This window comes from Leucoraja erinacea, chromosome 30, assembly GCF_028641065.1.
Source record: "Leucoraja erinacea ecotype New England chromosome 30, Leri_hhj_1, whole genome shotgun sequence".
NCBI classification, from domain to species: domain Eukaryota; kingdom Metazoa; phylum Chordata; class Chondrichthyes; order Rajiformes; family Rajidae; genus Leucoraja; species Leucoraja erinaceus.
This window is the reverse complement of record NC_073406.1, coordinates 4,351,310-4,368,809: the sequence shown is the minus strand read 5'-3', so window position 1 is coordinate 4,368,809 and position 17,500 is coordinate 4,351,310. Positions and strand designations below refer to the sequence as shown.

The 17,500-nt window shown below is 51.5% G+C and overlaps 1 protein-coding gene across 5 annotated transcripts in view; it reads right to left on the bottom strand.

The window, feature by feature from the left end:
* Nucleotides 1-2,667: 2,667 nt before the first annotated feature.
* Nucleotides 2,668-17,500, bottom strand: part of LOC129711520 (Golgi integral membrane protein 4-like) — a 35,889-nt gene continuing 21,056 nt past the window's right edge. For 3 of the 5 annotated variants that reach the window (XM_055659178.1, XM_055659181.1, XM_055659180.1), the window contains 6 exons: nt 17,341-17,486; nt 15,482-15,750; nt 13,263-13,357; nt 12,942-13,088; nt 11,734-11,799; nt 6,238-7,892 (listed from right to left, as the gene is read on the bottom strand). In XM_055659178.1, the coding sequence (XP_055515153.1) occupies nt 7,773-7,892; nt 11,734-11,799; nt 12,942-13,088; nt 13,263-13,357; nt 15,482-15,750; nt 17,341-17,486 (843 nt within the window). In that variant the 3' untranslated portion in view covers nt 6,238-7,772. Of the gene's footprint in view, nt 2,758-6,237; nt 7,893-11,733; nt 11,800-12,941; nt 13,089-13,262; nt 13,358-15,481; nt 15,751-17,340; nt 17,487-17,500 lie in introns of those variants that run through there. The other 2 variants (XR_008725856.1, XM_055659179.1) reach the window with 2 other exon arrangements.

Sequence of the window (17,500 nt, the reverse complement as noted above, 5' to 3'; positions counted from 1 at the left end):
CCACTTCTCTCCCATCCCTCCCTCTATCCTCCACTGCTCTCCCCCTATCCACCTCTCCCCTCTCCTCCTCTCCCATCCCTTCCTCTCCTCTCCCCCCCCCTCTCCCCCTCTCCCCTCCCCCCTCTCCCATCCCTTTCTCTCTCCTCTCCTCCCTCCCCTCCCCTCCTCTCCCCTCTCCTCCACTATCTTCTCCTCCACTCCCCGCTCCTCTAACTTCTCCTCTGCGCCCCGGTCTCTCTCCGCCCGGGGGCGGCCGGTGGTCCAGCCGGTAGCGGGGCCGCTCAAGGCGAGCAGGAGCAGCAACAGCGGCAGCGGCCACATCCCGGGCTCTCCCTGTCCCTCTCTCCTCCCCCCTCGCCCGTCTCCCCCTCACATCCCCCGCTGGAGGGAGGGCCGCTCAGCAAGTGCTCGCGGCTTCACTCTCTCTCCCCCATCCCCTGTCTCCCCTCTGTGTGTCCTTGGAGCCGTCTCTGCTGATCCCTCCCCACCAGCTCCCCTCCTCTCCCCTCCCCCTGCTCTGGGTTTGTCAGCGGCGCAGAGGTGGCCGTGGACCCCGGCAAGGTCGCTCAGACGGCGGCGACGGTCCGCACCTAGACCAGACTCACAGCGACGTGGGCCGCGGCACCGTTACATTCCCAGTCACGTAGTCTCCGTGTTGATACTCGCCAACGGCAGCGGTCACAGCCCGAGGACGGATGTCAGCACTTACTCTCTCTCCCCCCTCCCCTCTCCTCTCCCCGTCCCCGTCCCTCCCCTTCCCCCCCTCCCCTTCCTTTCTCTCCTCTCCTCCCCCCATCCCTCCCCTTCCCCCCACCCCTCTCCCATCCCCGTCTCACTCCCCCCCTTCCATCCCTTCCCCTCCCCTCTCTCCTATCCCCATCCCTTCCCCCACTCCCTCCCCTACCATTCCATCCCTCTCCTTCCCTTCCCTCCCCCCTTCCATCCCCCCCCTCTCTCCCCCCCCCCTCTCCTATCCCCATCCCTTCCCACCCCCTCCCCTCCCCACCCCCTCCCCCTTCCCTCCCCTTCCTCCTCTCCTCCCCTCCCATCCCTTCCCCATCCCTCCCCTACCATTCCATCCCCCCCCCTTCCCTCCCTCTCTCCACCCCCCCCCTTCCTCTCCTCCACTCCCCCCTCTCCTTTCTCTCCCCTCCCATCCCCCCCCATACCCCCCTCCCCCTTCCTCCCCTATCCCTCCCCTCCCCTCCCATCCCTTCCCACCCCCTCCCCTACCATTCCCTCCCCACCCCTCCCCGTCCCATCTTCTGTCCGCCAGTCCGTTCAATGGGCGAGTCTCATTGCCCTACCCTGTCTCTCTCGCCAGTAATCCTCCTGGACCAGTGCTCCCAATTCTCTCTCACTGCACATTCTCTGTCTGATCCGCCCTGGTTACACGGCCCTCTTGGGGACCCCTGACCTTACCCAGTGTAAGGGCCACACACAGTCTCTGAGACCCACCCAGTGCCGGGCTCAGACACTGTAACCACACCCAGTGTCAGACTCGGTCTCCATTTACGACGGGGAAATCAGGCTTGACTAATCTTCTGGAATTTTTTGAAGATGTAACTTGGAAAATGGACAAGGGAGAGAGCCAGTGGATGTAGTGTACCTGGACTATCAGAAAGCATTTGATAAGGTCCCACATAGGAGATTAGTGGGTAAAGTTAGGGCACATGGTATTGGGGGTAGAGTGCTGACATGGATAGAGAAGTGGTTGGCAGACAGGAAACAAAGAGGAGGGATTAGCGAGTCCCTTTCAGAATGGCAGGCAGTGACTAGTGGGGTACCGCAAGGCTCGGTGCTGGGACCGCAGCTATTTACAATATACATCAATGATTTGGATGAAGGGATTCAAAGTAACATGAGCAAATTTACAGATGACACAAAGCTGGGTGGCAGTGTGAGAATGCTATGAGAATGAAGGATGATTTGGACAGGTTGGGTCAGTGGGCAGATACATGGCAGATGAAGTTTAATACGGATAAATGTGAGGTTATCCACTTTGGTAGCTAAAACGGGAAGGCAGATTACTATCTAAATGGCGTCAAGTTGGGAAAAGGGGAAGTACAACGGGATCTGGGGGGTCCTTGTTCGTCAGTCTATGAAAGTCAGCATGCAGGTACAGCGGGCAGTGAAGAAAGCGAATGGCATGTTGGCCTTTATAACAAGAGGAGTCGAATATAGGAGCAAAGAGGTCCTTCTGCAGTTGTACAGAGCCCTCGTGAGACCTACCTGGAGTATTGTGTGCAGATTTGGTCCCCAAATGTGAGGAAGGACATTCTTGCTATTGAGGGAGTGCAGCGTAGGTTTACAAGGTTAATTCCTGGGATGGCGGGACTGTCATATGCTGAGAGAATGGAGCGGCTGTGCTTGTACACTCTGGAGTTTAGATTGAAACATATAAGATTGTTAAGGGCTTGGACACGCTAGAGGCAGGAAACATGTTCCCGATGTTGGGGGAGTCCAGAACCAGGGGCCACGGTTTATGAATAAGGAGTAAGCCATTTAGAACGGAGATGAGGAATCACTTTTTCTCACAGAGAGTTGTGAGTCTGTGGAATTCTCTGCCTCAGAGGGCGGTGGAGGCCGGGTTCTCTGGATGCTTTCAAGAGAGAGCTAGATAGGGCTCTTAAAAATAGCGGAGTCAGGGGATATGGGGAGAAGGCAGGACGGGGGGGGTACTGATTGGGGATGATCAGCCATGATCACATTGAATGGCGGTGCTGGCTCGAAGGGCCGAATGGTCTACTCCTGCACCTATTGTCTAGTCTACACCTACCCCCCCCCCCCCCCTCCCCAAGTACCAGTCCCAGTGGGTAACGCAGCCAGTACTACACCCAGTCTCTGAGACCCACCCAGTGCCAGCCTCGGACACTGTTACCCACACAGTCTACGAGACCCACAGTTTGCCAAGGCCATTCTTTGTTACCCACCCAATATTTTCAAACCTGGTGGAGCTCAGCCCAGGATTACGCAGTGTATTTACTTTATGGGAAGATTTGGAGTTAATCTAATAGAGGTTAATAAAATAATTTAAAAGAATGGATAACGTGCTTAGTGCCGGATTATTGTAGTTTAAAAGATTTCTGGGGATCAACTTCATGAATTTAAACGACAATAGAAGAAAAAAATCTACTCGAGGCCTGTCTGGGCCAGTGGCATATGGGTGGAACTCAGTGGGTCAGGCAGCATCTGTGGAGCGAAAGGACTGAAGCAGGGTCCCAACCCAAGACGTCGCCTTTCCATTCCCTCCGCAGATGCTGCTTGACCCAGTGAGTTCCTCCAGCGCTTTGCGTTTTGTTCAGTCCAGAGGGACTAAGACTGTCCAAGCCTTGGCCCTGCTGTTGGGGAGTTGCCACCCAACACCATCTGACATTCCTTGTGTCTCCAGGAAGAAGATTGTTCTTTTCTCCAAAGGCAGGCCTCGGCTTGGTGTGTGATAATGCCTCTTGCCCCTTTGACCCTAGGGCCATGACCAGCTTTCATTGCAGCTGGACACAAAATGCTGGAGTAACTCAGTGGGACAGAAGAGAAGGAATGGGTGAGGTTTCAGTTCGAGACCCTTCTTCCGACTGAGTCAGGGGGGATGGATACATGGATAGGATAGGTTTGGAGGTACATGGACCAAACGCAGGCAGGTGGGACTAGTGTAACTGGGACATGTTGGCTGGTGTGGACAAGCTGGGTCGAAGGGCCTGTTTCCACACTGTGTCACTCTTATGACTTATAAACGAGAGGGAAACAGGATATGGAAGGGTCCAAAGAGCATGTAAGGCGTGAAAAGAAAAGATCAAAGCAGATCAAGGATGCACAATGGTCTGAAGAAGGGTTTCAGCCCGAAACGTTGCCTATTTCCTTTGCTCCATAGATGCTGCTGCTGCACCCGCTGAGTTTCTCCAGCACTTTTGTCTACCTTCGATTTTCCAGCATCTGCAGTTCCTTCTTAAACAAAAAAGGATGTACCATGGTTTATTGATGGATGAGGGGGAAGTTGACAACGAGCCATACAAACAGTAAAATTAATCAGGAGGACCACAGTGAACCTTTACTGTCGCCCTCTGACCCCCAGGAAATTCTAATCAAAAGCAGGGGTAGGAAGGAGGCTTTTTTAAAATCTCACAAATTATAGGGTGCCTGGGTTTCAGATTTGTCTATCGGGACCATGGGGAGGAGAATAGCCCAGGTTACAGTTAAAGCTAGAAGCAAGAGTCTGGAATGGCCCTCAACATCCGGCCCATCATTCACGAAGGTCAGGGCCGATCTATTATCATGGCACCAGCTTCCTAAATCAACCCCACACCCCTCCCCGTTCCCAAATATGTAGCCACCTCAACCTTGGATGCACTCAGTGATGGAGCCTCCATGGGATTCTCGGGTAACGAGTTCTAAATGCCTTCACCCGAAGGGTTCCAACGTGAAACATTCAGTTCAGTTCAGTGTCACGTGTACCGAGGTACAGTGAAAAGCTTTTGTTGCGTGCTATCCAGTCAGCGGGAAGACAAATGCACGGTTAGATTTGTGCCATTTACGGTGTATACATGGTGGTCAGGAAGTCGAGGATCCAGTTGCAGCGAGGAGCGCGTCCTGCGTGTTTGGTGCTTCAGAAGGAACTGCAGATGCTGGAATATCGAAGGGAGACAAAAGTGCTGGAGAAACTCAGCGGGTGCAGCGGCATCTATGTGGAGCGAAGGAAATAGGCAACGTTTCGGGACGAAACCCTTCCGGGTTTCGGCCCGAAACGTTACCTATTTCCTTTGAGCTTCAGCCCGAAACGTTGCCAATTTCCCTCGCTCTATAGATGCTGCTGCACCTGCTGAGTTTCTCCAGCACTTTTGTCTACCTGCCAGTTAGGTGACAGGCTTGGATGGTATAATGCTGTTACAGGCAGAGCTGTAGTCTATGAATAGGAGTCTGGGGTCCCTCTTATCCAGGTGTTCTAGGGATGAGTGTTGGGCCAGGACGATGGCATTGCCCGTGGACATGTTGTGGCGGTAGGTGAACTGCAGTGGGCCAAGACTTGACTTAACGCATTGCATAAGCAACCTCTCTAAACATTTCATGATGGTGGATGTCGAGACTTTTAGGAACGAGGTCTTGCTTTTCTTAGACACTGGGATGATGGTGGTCTATCATCATCTGGTGAGAAGGAATGGGTGACACTTCTGGGCAAGACCCTTCTCTCGTCACCCATTCCTTCTCTCCACTGCTGCTGCCTGTCCCACTGAGTTACTCCAGCTTTTTGTGTCTAAACTTGGCATCACGTTGGGAGCGGACACAGTGGGCCAAAGGGCTTGTTGTATACAAGCCGCAAAATGCTGGAGTAGCTCAACAGGTCAGGCAGCATCTCTGGAGAGCATGGATTGGTGACGTTTCAGGCCAGCACCCTCCTTTGGACTGATCAGTCTGAAGAAGGTTCCCGACTCAAAACGTCACCTATCCACGTTCCCCAGAGACACTGCCTGACACGGCGAGCGACTCCAGCACTTTGTGGCTTCTAAATAACATTCAGTGCCTGATCTGCCGAGTTACTCCAGCACTTTGTGTCTTTAGTAAACCAGCATCTGCTGGTCCTCGTTTCTACACTGCACCGTTCTATATTCTATTCATCATCCAACATTTCCAGTCTGCAAATCCCTTGTAACTCTTGTTCCTTTCTGCTGTTTATAATTTGCCGTTGACCTGGTTTTGATGTGCTCCCCTGAGCAAAGAGGCAAATCAGTTTTTATTATGTAGTAACATTGGGGCTAGTGATTAACAACACCATAGCAACCTAGCTTTCTCATAATCTCACACACAGACAAATATTGCATTAAACTTCCCATTGTCCATTGCACCCACATATTCTGTCGTATACTACGGAGAAACACACACTGTTACACACACTCTGTCACACACACACACACAAACTATCTCTCTGATACACTATTCACTCTCTCTTTTACACACACACACACACTATCTCAGGTAGACAAAAATGCAGGTGAAACTCAGCAGGTGAGGCTGCATCTATGGAGCAAAGGAAATGTCTTTGCTCCATAGATGCTGCCTCACCCGCTGAGTTTCTCCAGCATTTTTTTCTACCTGAGATTTTTCCAGCATCTGCCGTTCTTTCTCACACACACTCACTATCTCTCTTGCACACGGACACACTATCTCTCTCTTACACACACACGCACACACTATCTCTCTCTTACACACACACACACACACACACACACACAAAGAATGCAGTAAGCATTTCATTGTCCATATTTATAATTTCACCAGCTTCAGACGATTCATGATTTGGGAGCCGATGTCTTAAAATTCTCTCTCTGTTTTTTAATATAAAGCACAGCAGAAATAAAAATAATTAGAACATTTCAATTGGAACACTTGATATGAAGGCGGCGGCCTGGTTTATTCCACATTCGTTGGGTTCGTGAGACGAGACACCGAGAGGTGCGGCAGAAACCGCTGGATGCGTGTGACCCCACCAGCCGACCGTGGCGCTGAAACTATGGCGGGGCGATGAATGGGCAGCGTGGACCAGCTCAGGAACGACCCTGTTCGACGGGAACGCAGCCGGCGGCAGCAGCAGCAGCTTTAAATCCGCGCGGAGGTCAAGGCATTTGATCAGTCGGAGCGATTCCGATACAGGTGGAACCAGTTGAAACATACAAGATTGTTAAGGGCTTGGACACACTAGAGGCTGGAAACATGTTCCCGATGTTGGGGGAGTCCAGAACCAGGGGCTACACACACAGTTTAAGAATAAGGAGTACGCCATTTAGAACGGAGACGAGGAAACACTTTTTCTCACAGAGAGTTGTGAGTCTGTGGAATTCTCTGCCACAGAGGGCGGTGGAGGCAGGTTCTCTGGATGCTTTCAAGAGAGAGCTAGATAGGGCTCTTAAAAACAGCAGTCAGGGGATATGGGGAGAAGGCAAGAACGGGGTACTGGTTGTGGATGATCAGCCATGATCACATTGAATGGCGGTGCTGGCTCGAAGGGCCAAATGGCCTCTACTCCTGCACCTGTTGTCTATCATCCCGCTGACACTAAACATGGCGTTACAAGTTTATAATTTGCAGAACAGAAAATGGAAGAGAGGAAAGCCATTATTATTAATAAGCTTTTAAAAAAAAAAGATGATCTCAAGCAGGCACAGCAGGTGTAGTGTCCACTGTGTTGTATAGAAGCAAAGAACAAATCCCCGCAGGTCAAACGTTATTTGTTTTCGTAGCACAGTCTCCAAAACGAATACTTGTTCTCCATCATTGCCAAGGGATCAATTATTCTCCAGTGACCAGTGGCAATATCAGGGCAATTGCAAATAAATGAACAGTACATATTGTCAAGAAATGACACTGTGTGTAAAAAAAAATAATCTGAATGCACTTCGTTGCACAAAAGAACACCTTTATCTTCATCACTTCGATGCCCTTCTTATTCCAATGAACCATGGGCTTACTTGGTCCAATCAGTAATGTGTTCAGATTCTTCCTGACCAACTGTTCCCCAGGAGCGGGATATTCACCAGTTTGGGACCAATAACACAGTATTATTTAGCCAAACCTTAGATTGTGACTGTAAGTAGGTCAGATGGAAAAAAAACCTTGAGCTCAGATATCAAACTCTGCCTTACTCTTGCAGTTCACAATGTTAAGTGAAATGTGTAGGGACGGCAACTGCTTGGAACAGCAGCTTAGCTCCTTAGTCTCCGTCTCCTCACGTTGGGAATAAGAATCCATCCCATGTCCACACCAGCGCACACTGTCCATCCGGGGATTCAATATTCTTCATCCCTGTTGGGCTCATCGTCTCCGGGCACAGCCTCCTCTTCAGTGGCGTCCTTACGGGCAAAGTCGGCATCTTCCTGCTCATCGTCCATCTCGCCTCCGTTGTCCTCCTGGGACAAAAAGAACGCACGCAATGACGTGGAGCAAATGCAAGGGCCCCGTCCGAAACCCACGCTGGGCCACCCAGTGAAATGCGGAGTTTTACACCAGGCCTGCGCCCTTTATACACAGCACCCCCGATATCCAAAAAACTCTGTCGCAGACTCTTGGCCGTTGATGCCTTACGGCGCCGGAGACCCGGGTTCGATCCCGACTGCGGGTGCTGCCTGTACGGAGTTTGCACGTTCTCCCCGTGACCTGCGTGGGTTTTCTCCTGGTGCTGCGGTTACCCCCCACTCCCCAAAGACGTACAGGTTTGTAGGTTAATTGGCTTGGGTAAGAATTGTAAATTGTGTGTAGGTTAGCACTATAGTCTATGGGGGGATCGATGGTCGGGCCGAAGGGCCTGTTTAAGTTCTGTATCCCTAAACTAAACCTCTACTCCTGTCAGTGTCACCTCACCGTGCTACACCTGTCCACAATCACCACAGCAGCCTTTAAAATCAAACCTGGGCCAACAAAGAGTTCACCGTAGCCTGCAGTGGAGAAACAGACCGACCCGTTTAGTTTAGAGTCATCGAGTCCTACTGTGAAGAAAAGGGCCCTTCAGCCCAACCTGCCCACGCCGACCAACATGTCCCAGCTGCACTCATCCCACACTTGCTTGTATCCCTCCAAACCCGTCCTATCCATGTCCCCGCTTCTCAAATGTTGCTGTGTTCAAGAAGGAACTGCAGATGCTGGAAAATCGAAGGTAGACAAAAATGCTGGAGAAACTCAGCAGGTGCGGCAGCATCTATGGAGCGAGGGAAATGGGCAACGTTTCGGGCCCGAAATGTTGCCATAGTCCTGGACTGTACCACCTCCTCTGGCAGCACGTTCCATTCACCCACCATCCTGTGTGAAAAAATGACCCCTCGGATTCCTATAAAAGCTTTCCCCCTTCACATGCAACCTTTGATGTAGAGATACAGCGTGGAAACGGGCCCTTCGGTCCACGCCAACCCCTGTCACCCGTAGACACTAGCTCTATGTTATCCTAGTATCTCATCCACTCCCTACACTCTTGGGGCAATTCTACTGAGGCCACAATTAACCACCAAACCCGCACGTCTTTGGGATGTTAATGGCAAACTCTAAATCAATCCAAAATCACCCTCGTTACCCCCATTGTCCCCTTGTACACGACCTCCTCCTTGACCTCCAGATTCACCCCGTTTGACATATCCGACTCCACCACAATTCTTCCCATTTTAAATCAGTGACTTCTCCAAATTGCTCTTTTCTTAATCCGATTATCAAAGTTCTGCCTGATTTTATCATCCGTAACTGAATTTATTCCGAGCTTCCAAATTCAATTATCTTGAATGTCTGCAACCATAATTAAATTTCATCTGCAGGGCAGCGTAATCTTTCTACGAGCACTAAAGGGCCTGTCCCACTGGGCGATTTTTTTTTGGCGACTGCCGGCATCATTGACCGAAGTATCAGGTCACTGAAAGATTTGCCGCGCGGTTATTTTTTTTCCTCGTGATTTCCCAAGTGTCGCAACAATTTTTTTTTGTCGCCGCTGGGTTTTGAAACGTTCAAAATCTTTTGGCATCATTGATATGACGTCGGCAATCGCCGAAAAAAAAATAATGGCCACGTGGGACAGGCCATTAACGCTACGATACTTTGCCTATTATGCCTCCTGGCATGTAGGGCAGCAACGGAGGTTCAAATTCCTTCAGTTGCTGTTTCCGTAACATATTTGTTTGACGAGACAGGGTTTGTTAGCCCTAGTGCTCACCCTCCAACCTGGAGGACCAGTGGATCACTCTTCGTCTTGCCTCTACCCTTCGACCTGTCCAGCATGGGAGACCCTAACAGGAGACGAGTCTCCCACTGGCATTGCTCTAGGGGTCACTGAGACACACACGCTCCCCGAACACAACAAGGTTGCAATCCAACGGGGAGACAGACCCTTAACACTCTCAGGTAATTATGTTTCTGAAACCCGAGATGTCCCTACACACACACACAACTTCTGCTAGATCAGTGGTTCCCAACATGGGGCATACACCCCACAGGGGGGGCAATTTGATTTTTAAGGGGGGGGGCAATTGAGCGCGACTGAGGAGGTCTGGGTCCAAATTTTCGATTTTTCATACGAGACAATCCACAAATATTTCAATATTCTAATATAGAAATGTTCTCTCTCTTTATTACCTGTGAACTGTTTTATTACCATATTTATCATTATTATTATTTTAATACCACCTAATGTTTTTTTTTTTGTTTTTTTTACAATTTTTTAGTAATTTCTTGCTCAGAACTTTTACTGCCTTTTGTTTATTTCATTTTTCTTTTTCATGGATGCCATGTCCCAAGGAATTGGTGTTTTAAGCTTCTTCAGCTGAAACTTTTCAGTTCACTTTTTAAATGATAAGAATGATATATCACCACATGGGGGGGGGGGGCATCAGGATTTTAGAGGTGATTAGGTGGGGCATGGCCAAAAAAAGGTTGGGAACCGCTGTGCTAAATGCTTACTTCCTAATTTTTTTGGCTTTTCCTAATACCTTGTGCCACCGCCCCATTTTAAATAGTTTTATGTTGAATATTGTCACAGGTATCGATTCAATCGATACTATTCAACTAAATCAGATGAAACTATACATAAATACAATCAAGTCAAACTCAAGTACAATGAGTGGAGCAAAGGGGAGAGATTGGGCACCATATCCAAGGATGTGCTGGCTCTTGAGAGGGTGCGGAGGAGGTTAACAAAAATGATCCCAGGAATGAGTGGGTTAACCTATGATGAGAGTTTGTCGGCACTGGGCCTGCACTCGCTGGAGTTTAGAAGAATGAAGGGGGGGACCTCATTGAAACACACAATCGTCAAAGGTTTGGATCGAGTGGATGTGGAAAGGAAGTTTCCACTAGTGGGAGAGTCTTAGGACCAGAGGTCATGGCCTCAGAATTAAGGGACGTACTTTTAGGAAGACGAGGAGAATTGTTTTTAGTCAGAGGGCGGTGAATCTGTGGAATTATTTGCCACACAGAAGGCGGTGGAGGCCAAATAAGTGGATATTTTTAAGGCAGAGATAGATAGATTCTTGATTAGTACTGGTGTCAGGGGTTATGGGGAGAAGGCAGGAGAATGGGGTTAGGAGGGAGAGATAGATCAGCCACGATTGAATGGCAGAATAGACTTGATGGGCCAAATGGCCTAATTCTACTCCTCTTCCTTATGACAAAGTCCATTGTCCGTAATGGGGTCGAGGTGAATCGGACAGTACTCTATTTATGGAAGGACAGTTCAGAAGCCTGATAACGGAGGGGAAGAAGCTGCTGTCCCTTCTGCCGGATGGGAGGGAGGGGGAGAAGGAGGAATGAACTGGGGATTGCCGGCTGCCTGACCATGTTACCAACCCGTCTGTGACCTTGTGGAATCCTTTACAGTTGTTGTTCTTTGTTAGATCTCCATAACTACTGTGGCATTAGACATTTTCATTATTGCATTATTCACCATATCTAAATGGAAGCCGTCTCGGCCCAGAATTTAGTTTAGTTCAGAGATACAGCGTGAAAATAGGCCCTTCGGCCCACCGAGTCCGTGCCTATAAATGACCTCCCCTATACTGATTCTATCCTAGACACTGGGGACAATTACAGAAGCCAATTAACCTGCCAACCTGCACGTCTCTTGAATGTGGGAGGAAACCGGAGCACCCGGAGAAAACCCACGCAGTTACAGGGAGAACGTGCAAACTCCGTACAGACAGCACCCGTAGTTGGGATCGAACCCGGGTCTCTGGCGCTGTAAAGCAGCGGCTCTACCGCTGCGCCACCGTGACCGCTTACATTTTCCGCCTCTTGATCTTCCCGATACTCGTCCATGATGTTAGCGCCTTCTTTACGTGCAGCGTTCTAGACGTGGAGAGAGCGGAGACGAAGTTAGAGAAAGGATCTCGTCTTCATCTCCCGTTGATTCTGCAGTCATGATACTGCGGAGAATTTGAGGTGTTCATGTTCCCGCTGTTGCCGTGATGCGACGCTCCCCGCTCTCAGCTGCGGGGGGGATAACGGGGTGGGTGCAAGGGGGGAGGGGGGGGGGGTGGGGGTGAGATGGAGGGGGGGAAACTAGCGGGAGTGGAAGGAGACTGGGGGCAGGGAGAGAGGAAAGTGAAGGGAGGAGAGATAGTGGGAGGGGAGGGGGGGAGTGACTGGAGAAGCAGGGGGGGGGGGGGGGGGGGGGGGGAGGGAGAGTCGGGGAGGTAACAGGGGATAAAGAATGAAGGGGGGGGCAGTGAGAAGGTGGGGGAACGAGTGGGAGAATGAAGGAGAACGGGAAGGAAAGAATGAGTGGGGAGGGGAGGGAAAGGGGAGAGGAGGCCAGGACAAGTGTTGAGGCAGGTCTGTGTGTGTCTGTATGTGTGAACGTGTGTGTGTGTCTGTGTACGTGTGTATATGTGTGTGCGTGTGTGTGTGTGTGTGTGTGTGTGTGTGTGCGTGTGTGTAGTGTGTGTGCGTGTACGTGTGTGTGTGAACATGTGTGTGTGTGAACATGTGTGTGTGTGTTTGCGTGTGTCTACGTGTGTGTGTGAACGTGTGTAGTGCGTGCGTGTGTGTGTGTAGTGTGTGTGTAGTGTGTGTGTAGTGCGTGTGTGTGTACGTGTGTAGTGTAGTGCACGTGTGTGCTGTGCGTGCGTGCGTGTGTGTAGTGTGTGCGTGTGTGTGTAGTAGTGCGTGTGTAGTGCGTGCGTGTGTGTAGTGCGTGCGTGTACATGTGTGTAGTGCGTGCGTGTGTAGTGCGTGCGTGTGTAGTGCGTGCGTGTGTGTGCGTGCGTGTGTAGTGCGTGCGTGTGTAGTGCGTGCGTGTGTAGTGCGTGCGTGTGTAGTGCGTGTGTGTGTAGTGCGTGTGTGTGTAGTGCGTGCGTGTGTAGTGTGTGCGTGTGTAGTGCGTGTGTGTGTAGTGCGTGCGTGTGTAGTGTGTGTGTGTGTGTGCGTGTGTGTGTACGTGTGTGTGTGTGTAGTGCGTGTGTGTGCGCGTGTGTGTGTGCGTGCCATACCTTTGCCGCCGGCCTGGCCAGGAGCTGCTGCTCCTTCCCCCCGCCTGCCTTCGCTGCAAAGCCCGGCTGCTCCAGTTCAGCTTCTTCAAACTCATCCTCCCCCTGGTTGTTGGGGTCCTGAGCCGGGTCCTCATCAACGTCGGGCATCTGCAGAGACAGAAGGAAACGCTGAACCCGGCCTTACTCCCTCCTGCCCCTCTCATCCCCCTTCCCCCCGCCCCCCCCTTCACTCCCCCCTCCTCCTCTCTCCCCCCCCCCCCCCCCCCAGCAGAGGAACTAGTGGAGAGTGCGGGGGAGGGGGAGCGGAGTGCCGCAACTCACCAGCGGCTCCTGTGGGATGGGCTCTCTCCGGGACGACAGGGCTCGGGCAAACAGCTTCTCCGCGTTCATCTTCCCCGCTTCCTTCAACCCATGGTCTAGAAAACAAGCGAGACCAGATTATAGACACCCCAGCTGCACAATGACAGCGTTAGCAACCAGCCGACGGTAACACAAGCCACTTGGTAATGGGGTAGGGAGAGGGACTGGTGGTGAGAGATTGGGGGTAGGAAGAGGGGGGGGGGGGGGGAAGGGGCAGAGGGAGGGGGAAAAGAGAGATGGGCGGGGTGGAGAGAGGGGGAGGGGGAGAGGAGAGTAGGGGATGTGGAGGAGGGAGGGGGGGGGGGGGGGGGGGAAAGAGAGACTTAAGACTAATCAAACAGAGTATGCAACAAACACCAAACTCAACAAAAAAAATCAAGTCATTCACAGATACAGGCGAAAGGGAATGCATTTTAATGCAGGATAGTCCAGTGAAGTCTGATTAGAAACATAGAAATTAGGTGCAGGAGTAGGCCATTCGGCCCTTCGAGCCTGCACCGCCATTCAATATGATCATGGCTGATCACCCAACTCAGTATCCCATACCTGCCTTCTCTCCATACCCCCTGATCCCCTTAGCCACAAGGGCCACATCTAACTCCCTCTTAAATATAGCAGATATTTATTAAAGATAGACCAAGGGTCTCCAATGCGGTAGATGGGAGGTCAGGACTCCTCTCTCGTTGCTGGTAGGATGGTTCAGTTGCCTGATGTTAGTCGGGAAGAAACTGTCCCTGAATCTGGAGGTGTGCGTTGTCACACTTCTGTACCTTTTACCCGATGGGAGAGGGGAGGAGAAGGGAGTGGCCACCATGGCCATAGGTGGGAAGTGTATGTCGGAGGGCGGTAGTTAGGGCAGTCATTGTTGCTGTCAGATACCGCACGTACTGATGGGCTGTATCTGTCGCTGACAAGGTCACTAAATGTTGTTTACAGTCACAGTCAGCATTCAGCTCCGAATACACGAGCCGCAGGAACACATGACTCATCCAAAGCAGATGCCTGGCAGCTCAGAGGCACTGGTGTCGGAGGAGGAGATGTCGAGGGAGAAGTGGGTGAAACCAGCGATTGGGGGGCATCTCGGTCTCACCTCCACTCCGTAGAGTCACAGAGTCACACGGTGTGAAAACTGGCCCTTGCCCACACCGACCAACATGCCCCATCTATACTAGTCCCACCTGCCCGCGTTTGACCCATCTCCCTCTAAACCTGTCCAGGACAAGGGGTCACAGCTTAAGGATAAAGGGGAAATCCTTTAAAACCGAGATGAGAAGAACTTTTTTCACGCAGAGAGTGGTGAATCTCTGGAACTCTCTGCCACAGAGGGTAGTTGAGGCCAGTTCATTGGCTATATTTAAGAGGGAGTTAGATGTGGCCCTTGTGGCTAAGGGGATCAGAGGGCATGGAGAGAAGGCAGGTATGGGATACTGAGTTGGATGATTAGCCAAAAACTCAGCGGGTGCAGCAGCATCTATGGAGCGTAGGAAATAGGCAACGTTTCGTCCCGAAACCCTTCGGGTTTCGACCCGAAACGTTGCCTATTTCCTTTGGGTTTCGGCCCTATTTGTGGCCAGTTGAGGCCACAGTTCATTGGCTATATTTAAGAGGGAGTTAGATGTGGCCCTTGTGGCTAAGGGGATCAGGGGGTATGGAGAGAAGGCAGGTACGGGATACTGAGTTGGATGATCAGCCATGATCATATTGAATGGCGGCGCAGGCTCGAAGGGCCAAATGGCCTCTACTCCTGCACCTAATTTCTATGTTTCTATGTTTCTATCCATGCACCTGTTGTTATAGCATCTGCCTCAACTGCCTCCTCCGGCAGCTCGTTCCTTAAATCTCCCAGGACTCGAGGGCCGGAGCTATAGGGAGAGATGGGTGCAGCTGGGTCTTTATTCCTTGGAGCGCAGGAGGATGAGGCGTGTAAAATCACCAAAGGTATAGATCGGGTAAACGCACGGCCTCCATCTCAGAGTAGGAGAATCAGGAACCAGAGGTCAAGGGTTTAAGGTGAGGGAGGAAAGATTTAATAGGAACCCGAGGGGTCAGGCCGGGGTGAGTTACCCCCCCCCCGCCAGGGGTATCATGTAATCCCGTGTCGGCATAGACCCCGTGGGCCGAATGGCCCGTTTCCACGCTGTATCTCCAAACTAAACTGAAAAACTGGACAATGCATGTACCCGTCCAAGTGTGCTTTAGTCTGCCCCTGGGATAAATATCAGCCGACCAGCGGTGCACATCTCTACCCATTCTCTGATGCATCTCCTCAAGTCTCTCCCTCCCGTCGTCTCCACGGTCCAGGCTCCAGTTGGCGTTCCCATGCCCGGGACTCCAGTGGCTCCTGCCGACGTTCCTTGCCGGAGTGACCGGAGGCCCCTGGCCGTTCTCCGCTCGGCTCTCCCGATGGTATTCCACGTCTCCATTCACCGCGTTGATAATCTCATCCCACCTGTGGGCAGAGGAGAGCAAATCAAAAACTGCAGCAACTCACTCAAAGCGTCTCGGCTTTGATGGGGAAATCCGCTGGAGGAATCGCCCAGAAATATGTACGCGGGGAAGACTTATCTACTTCAGTTGATTTAAAGAACATTGGACAGGACATGGAAGCGCAGTGGCGCAGCGGTAGAGTTGCTGCTTCACAGCGCCAGGGACCCGGGTTCCATCCCGACTACGGATGCGATCTATACGTTCTCACCGTGCCCACGTGGGCTTTCTCTGGGATCACCGGTTTCCTTTTGTCCCAGAGTAGAGACTTCTAAAACTAGAGGGCTTAAGCAAGGTGAGGGGTGATATATTAAAGAGGAACATAGAAACATAGAAATTAGGTGCAGGAGTAGAGGCCATTCGGCCCTTCGAGCCTGCACCGCCATTCAATATGATCATGGCTGATCATCCAACTCAGTATCAGTATTAAACCCAAAGGAAATAGGCAACGTTTCGGGTCTGAAGAAGGGTTTCAGCCCGAAACGTTGCCTATTTCCTACGCTCCATAGATGCTGCTGCACCCGCTGAGGTTTTGGCTGATCATCCAACTCAGTATCCCGTACCTGCCTTCTCTCCATACCCCCTGATCCCCTTAGCCACAAGGGCCACATCTAACTCCCTCTTAAATATAGCAACCTCCTGTGTAATCCGTATCTAGAGGGGAGACCATGAAAGTTTATAAAATTATGTGAGGCATAGATAGGGTAGACAGGCAAATACTCCCCCCCCCCCCCCCCCCCCCCCCCCCCCGGCCTGGCTGTATGGTAATTTGCATATCACTGGTCATTAATTGGTACACATGACAATCAAAGACCTTTGAAACCTTTGAAGTCAGAACCTTTTCCCCCCCAGAGTAGAAATATTAAAGACTGTCAATAGACAATAGGTGCAGGAGTAGGCCATTCGGCCCTTCGAGCCAGCACCGCCATTCATAGATCAGCCATGAGTGAATGGCGAAGTTGACTCAATGGGCCGAATGGCCTCTGCTCCCATAACTGATGAAGTGTGCCGCCCCTTCGTTCTGTGCTCTGTGAAGACTTGCCCGTTATAGTCAGAGTCCTACAACGTGGAAACAGGCCCTTCGGCCCAACTTGCCCGCACTCACCAACATGCCCCACCTAGACTGCTCCCACCTGCCTGCATTATTGGCACATATCCCATCCATGTACCCGTCCTAATGTTTCTTAAACGCTGCCTCAGCTACCTCCTCCAGCAGCTCATTCCATATACCAAATCACCGTCTGTGTGAAAAAAATTACCCCTCAGATTCCTATTCAATCTTCCCCCTTCACCTTAAACCCATGTCCTCTGGTTCTTGACTCCCCTACTTTGGGCAAGAGACCCGATCTATTCCTCTCATGATTTTAAACACCTCAATACGGTCACGCCTCATCCTCCTGCGCTCCAAGGAATAGAGTCCCCCCCCAGCCTGCTCAACCTCTCCCTGTAGCTCAGGCCCTCAAGTCCAGGCAACATCCTCGCGATCCTTCTCTGCTTCTCTGTGTGAATGAATGAGGAGCGTGGGGTGGGTGTGAGAGCTGGACCTGCGACCCACCTCTGCACCTGCTTCAGGCCGGCCCCTACCTCCAGCCCACTCAAGGCCATCGACCCATGTTGACCAGCTACCCCCTGGCCCTGCTCTTGCTCAGCAGTGCCACCAAGTGTCCGCTCCGGGCCATTGTTCTGCAACATCTCCTGCACCTACGGAGCAAAAA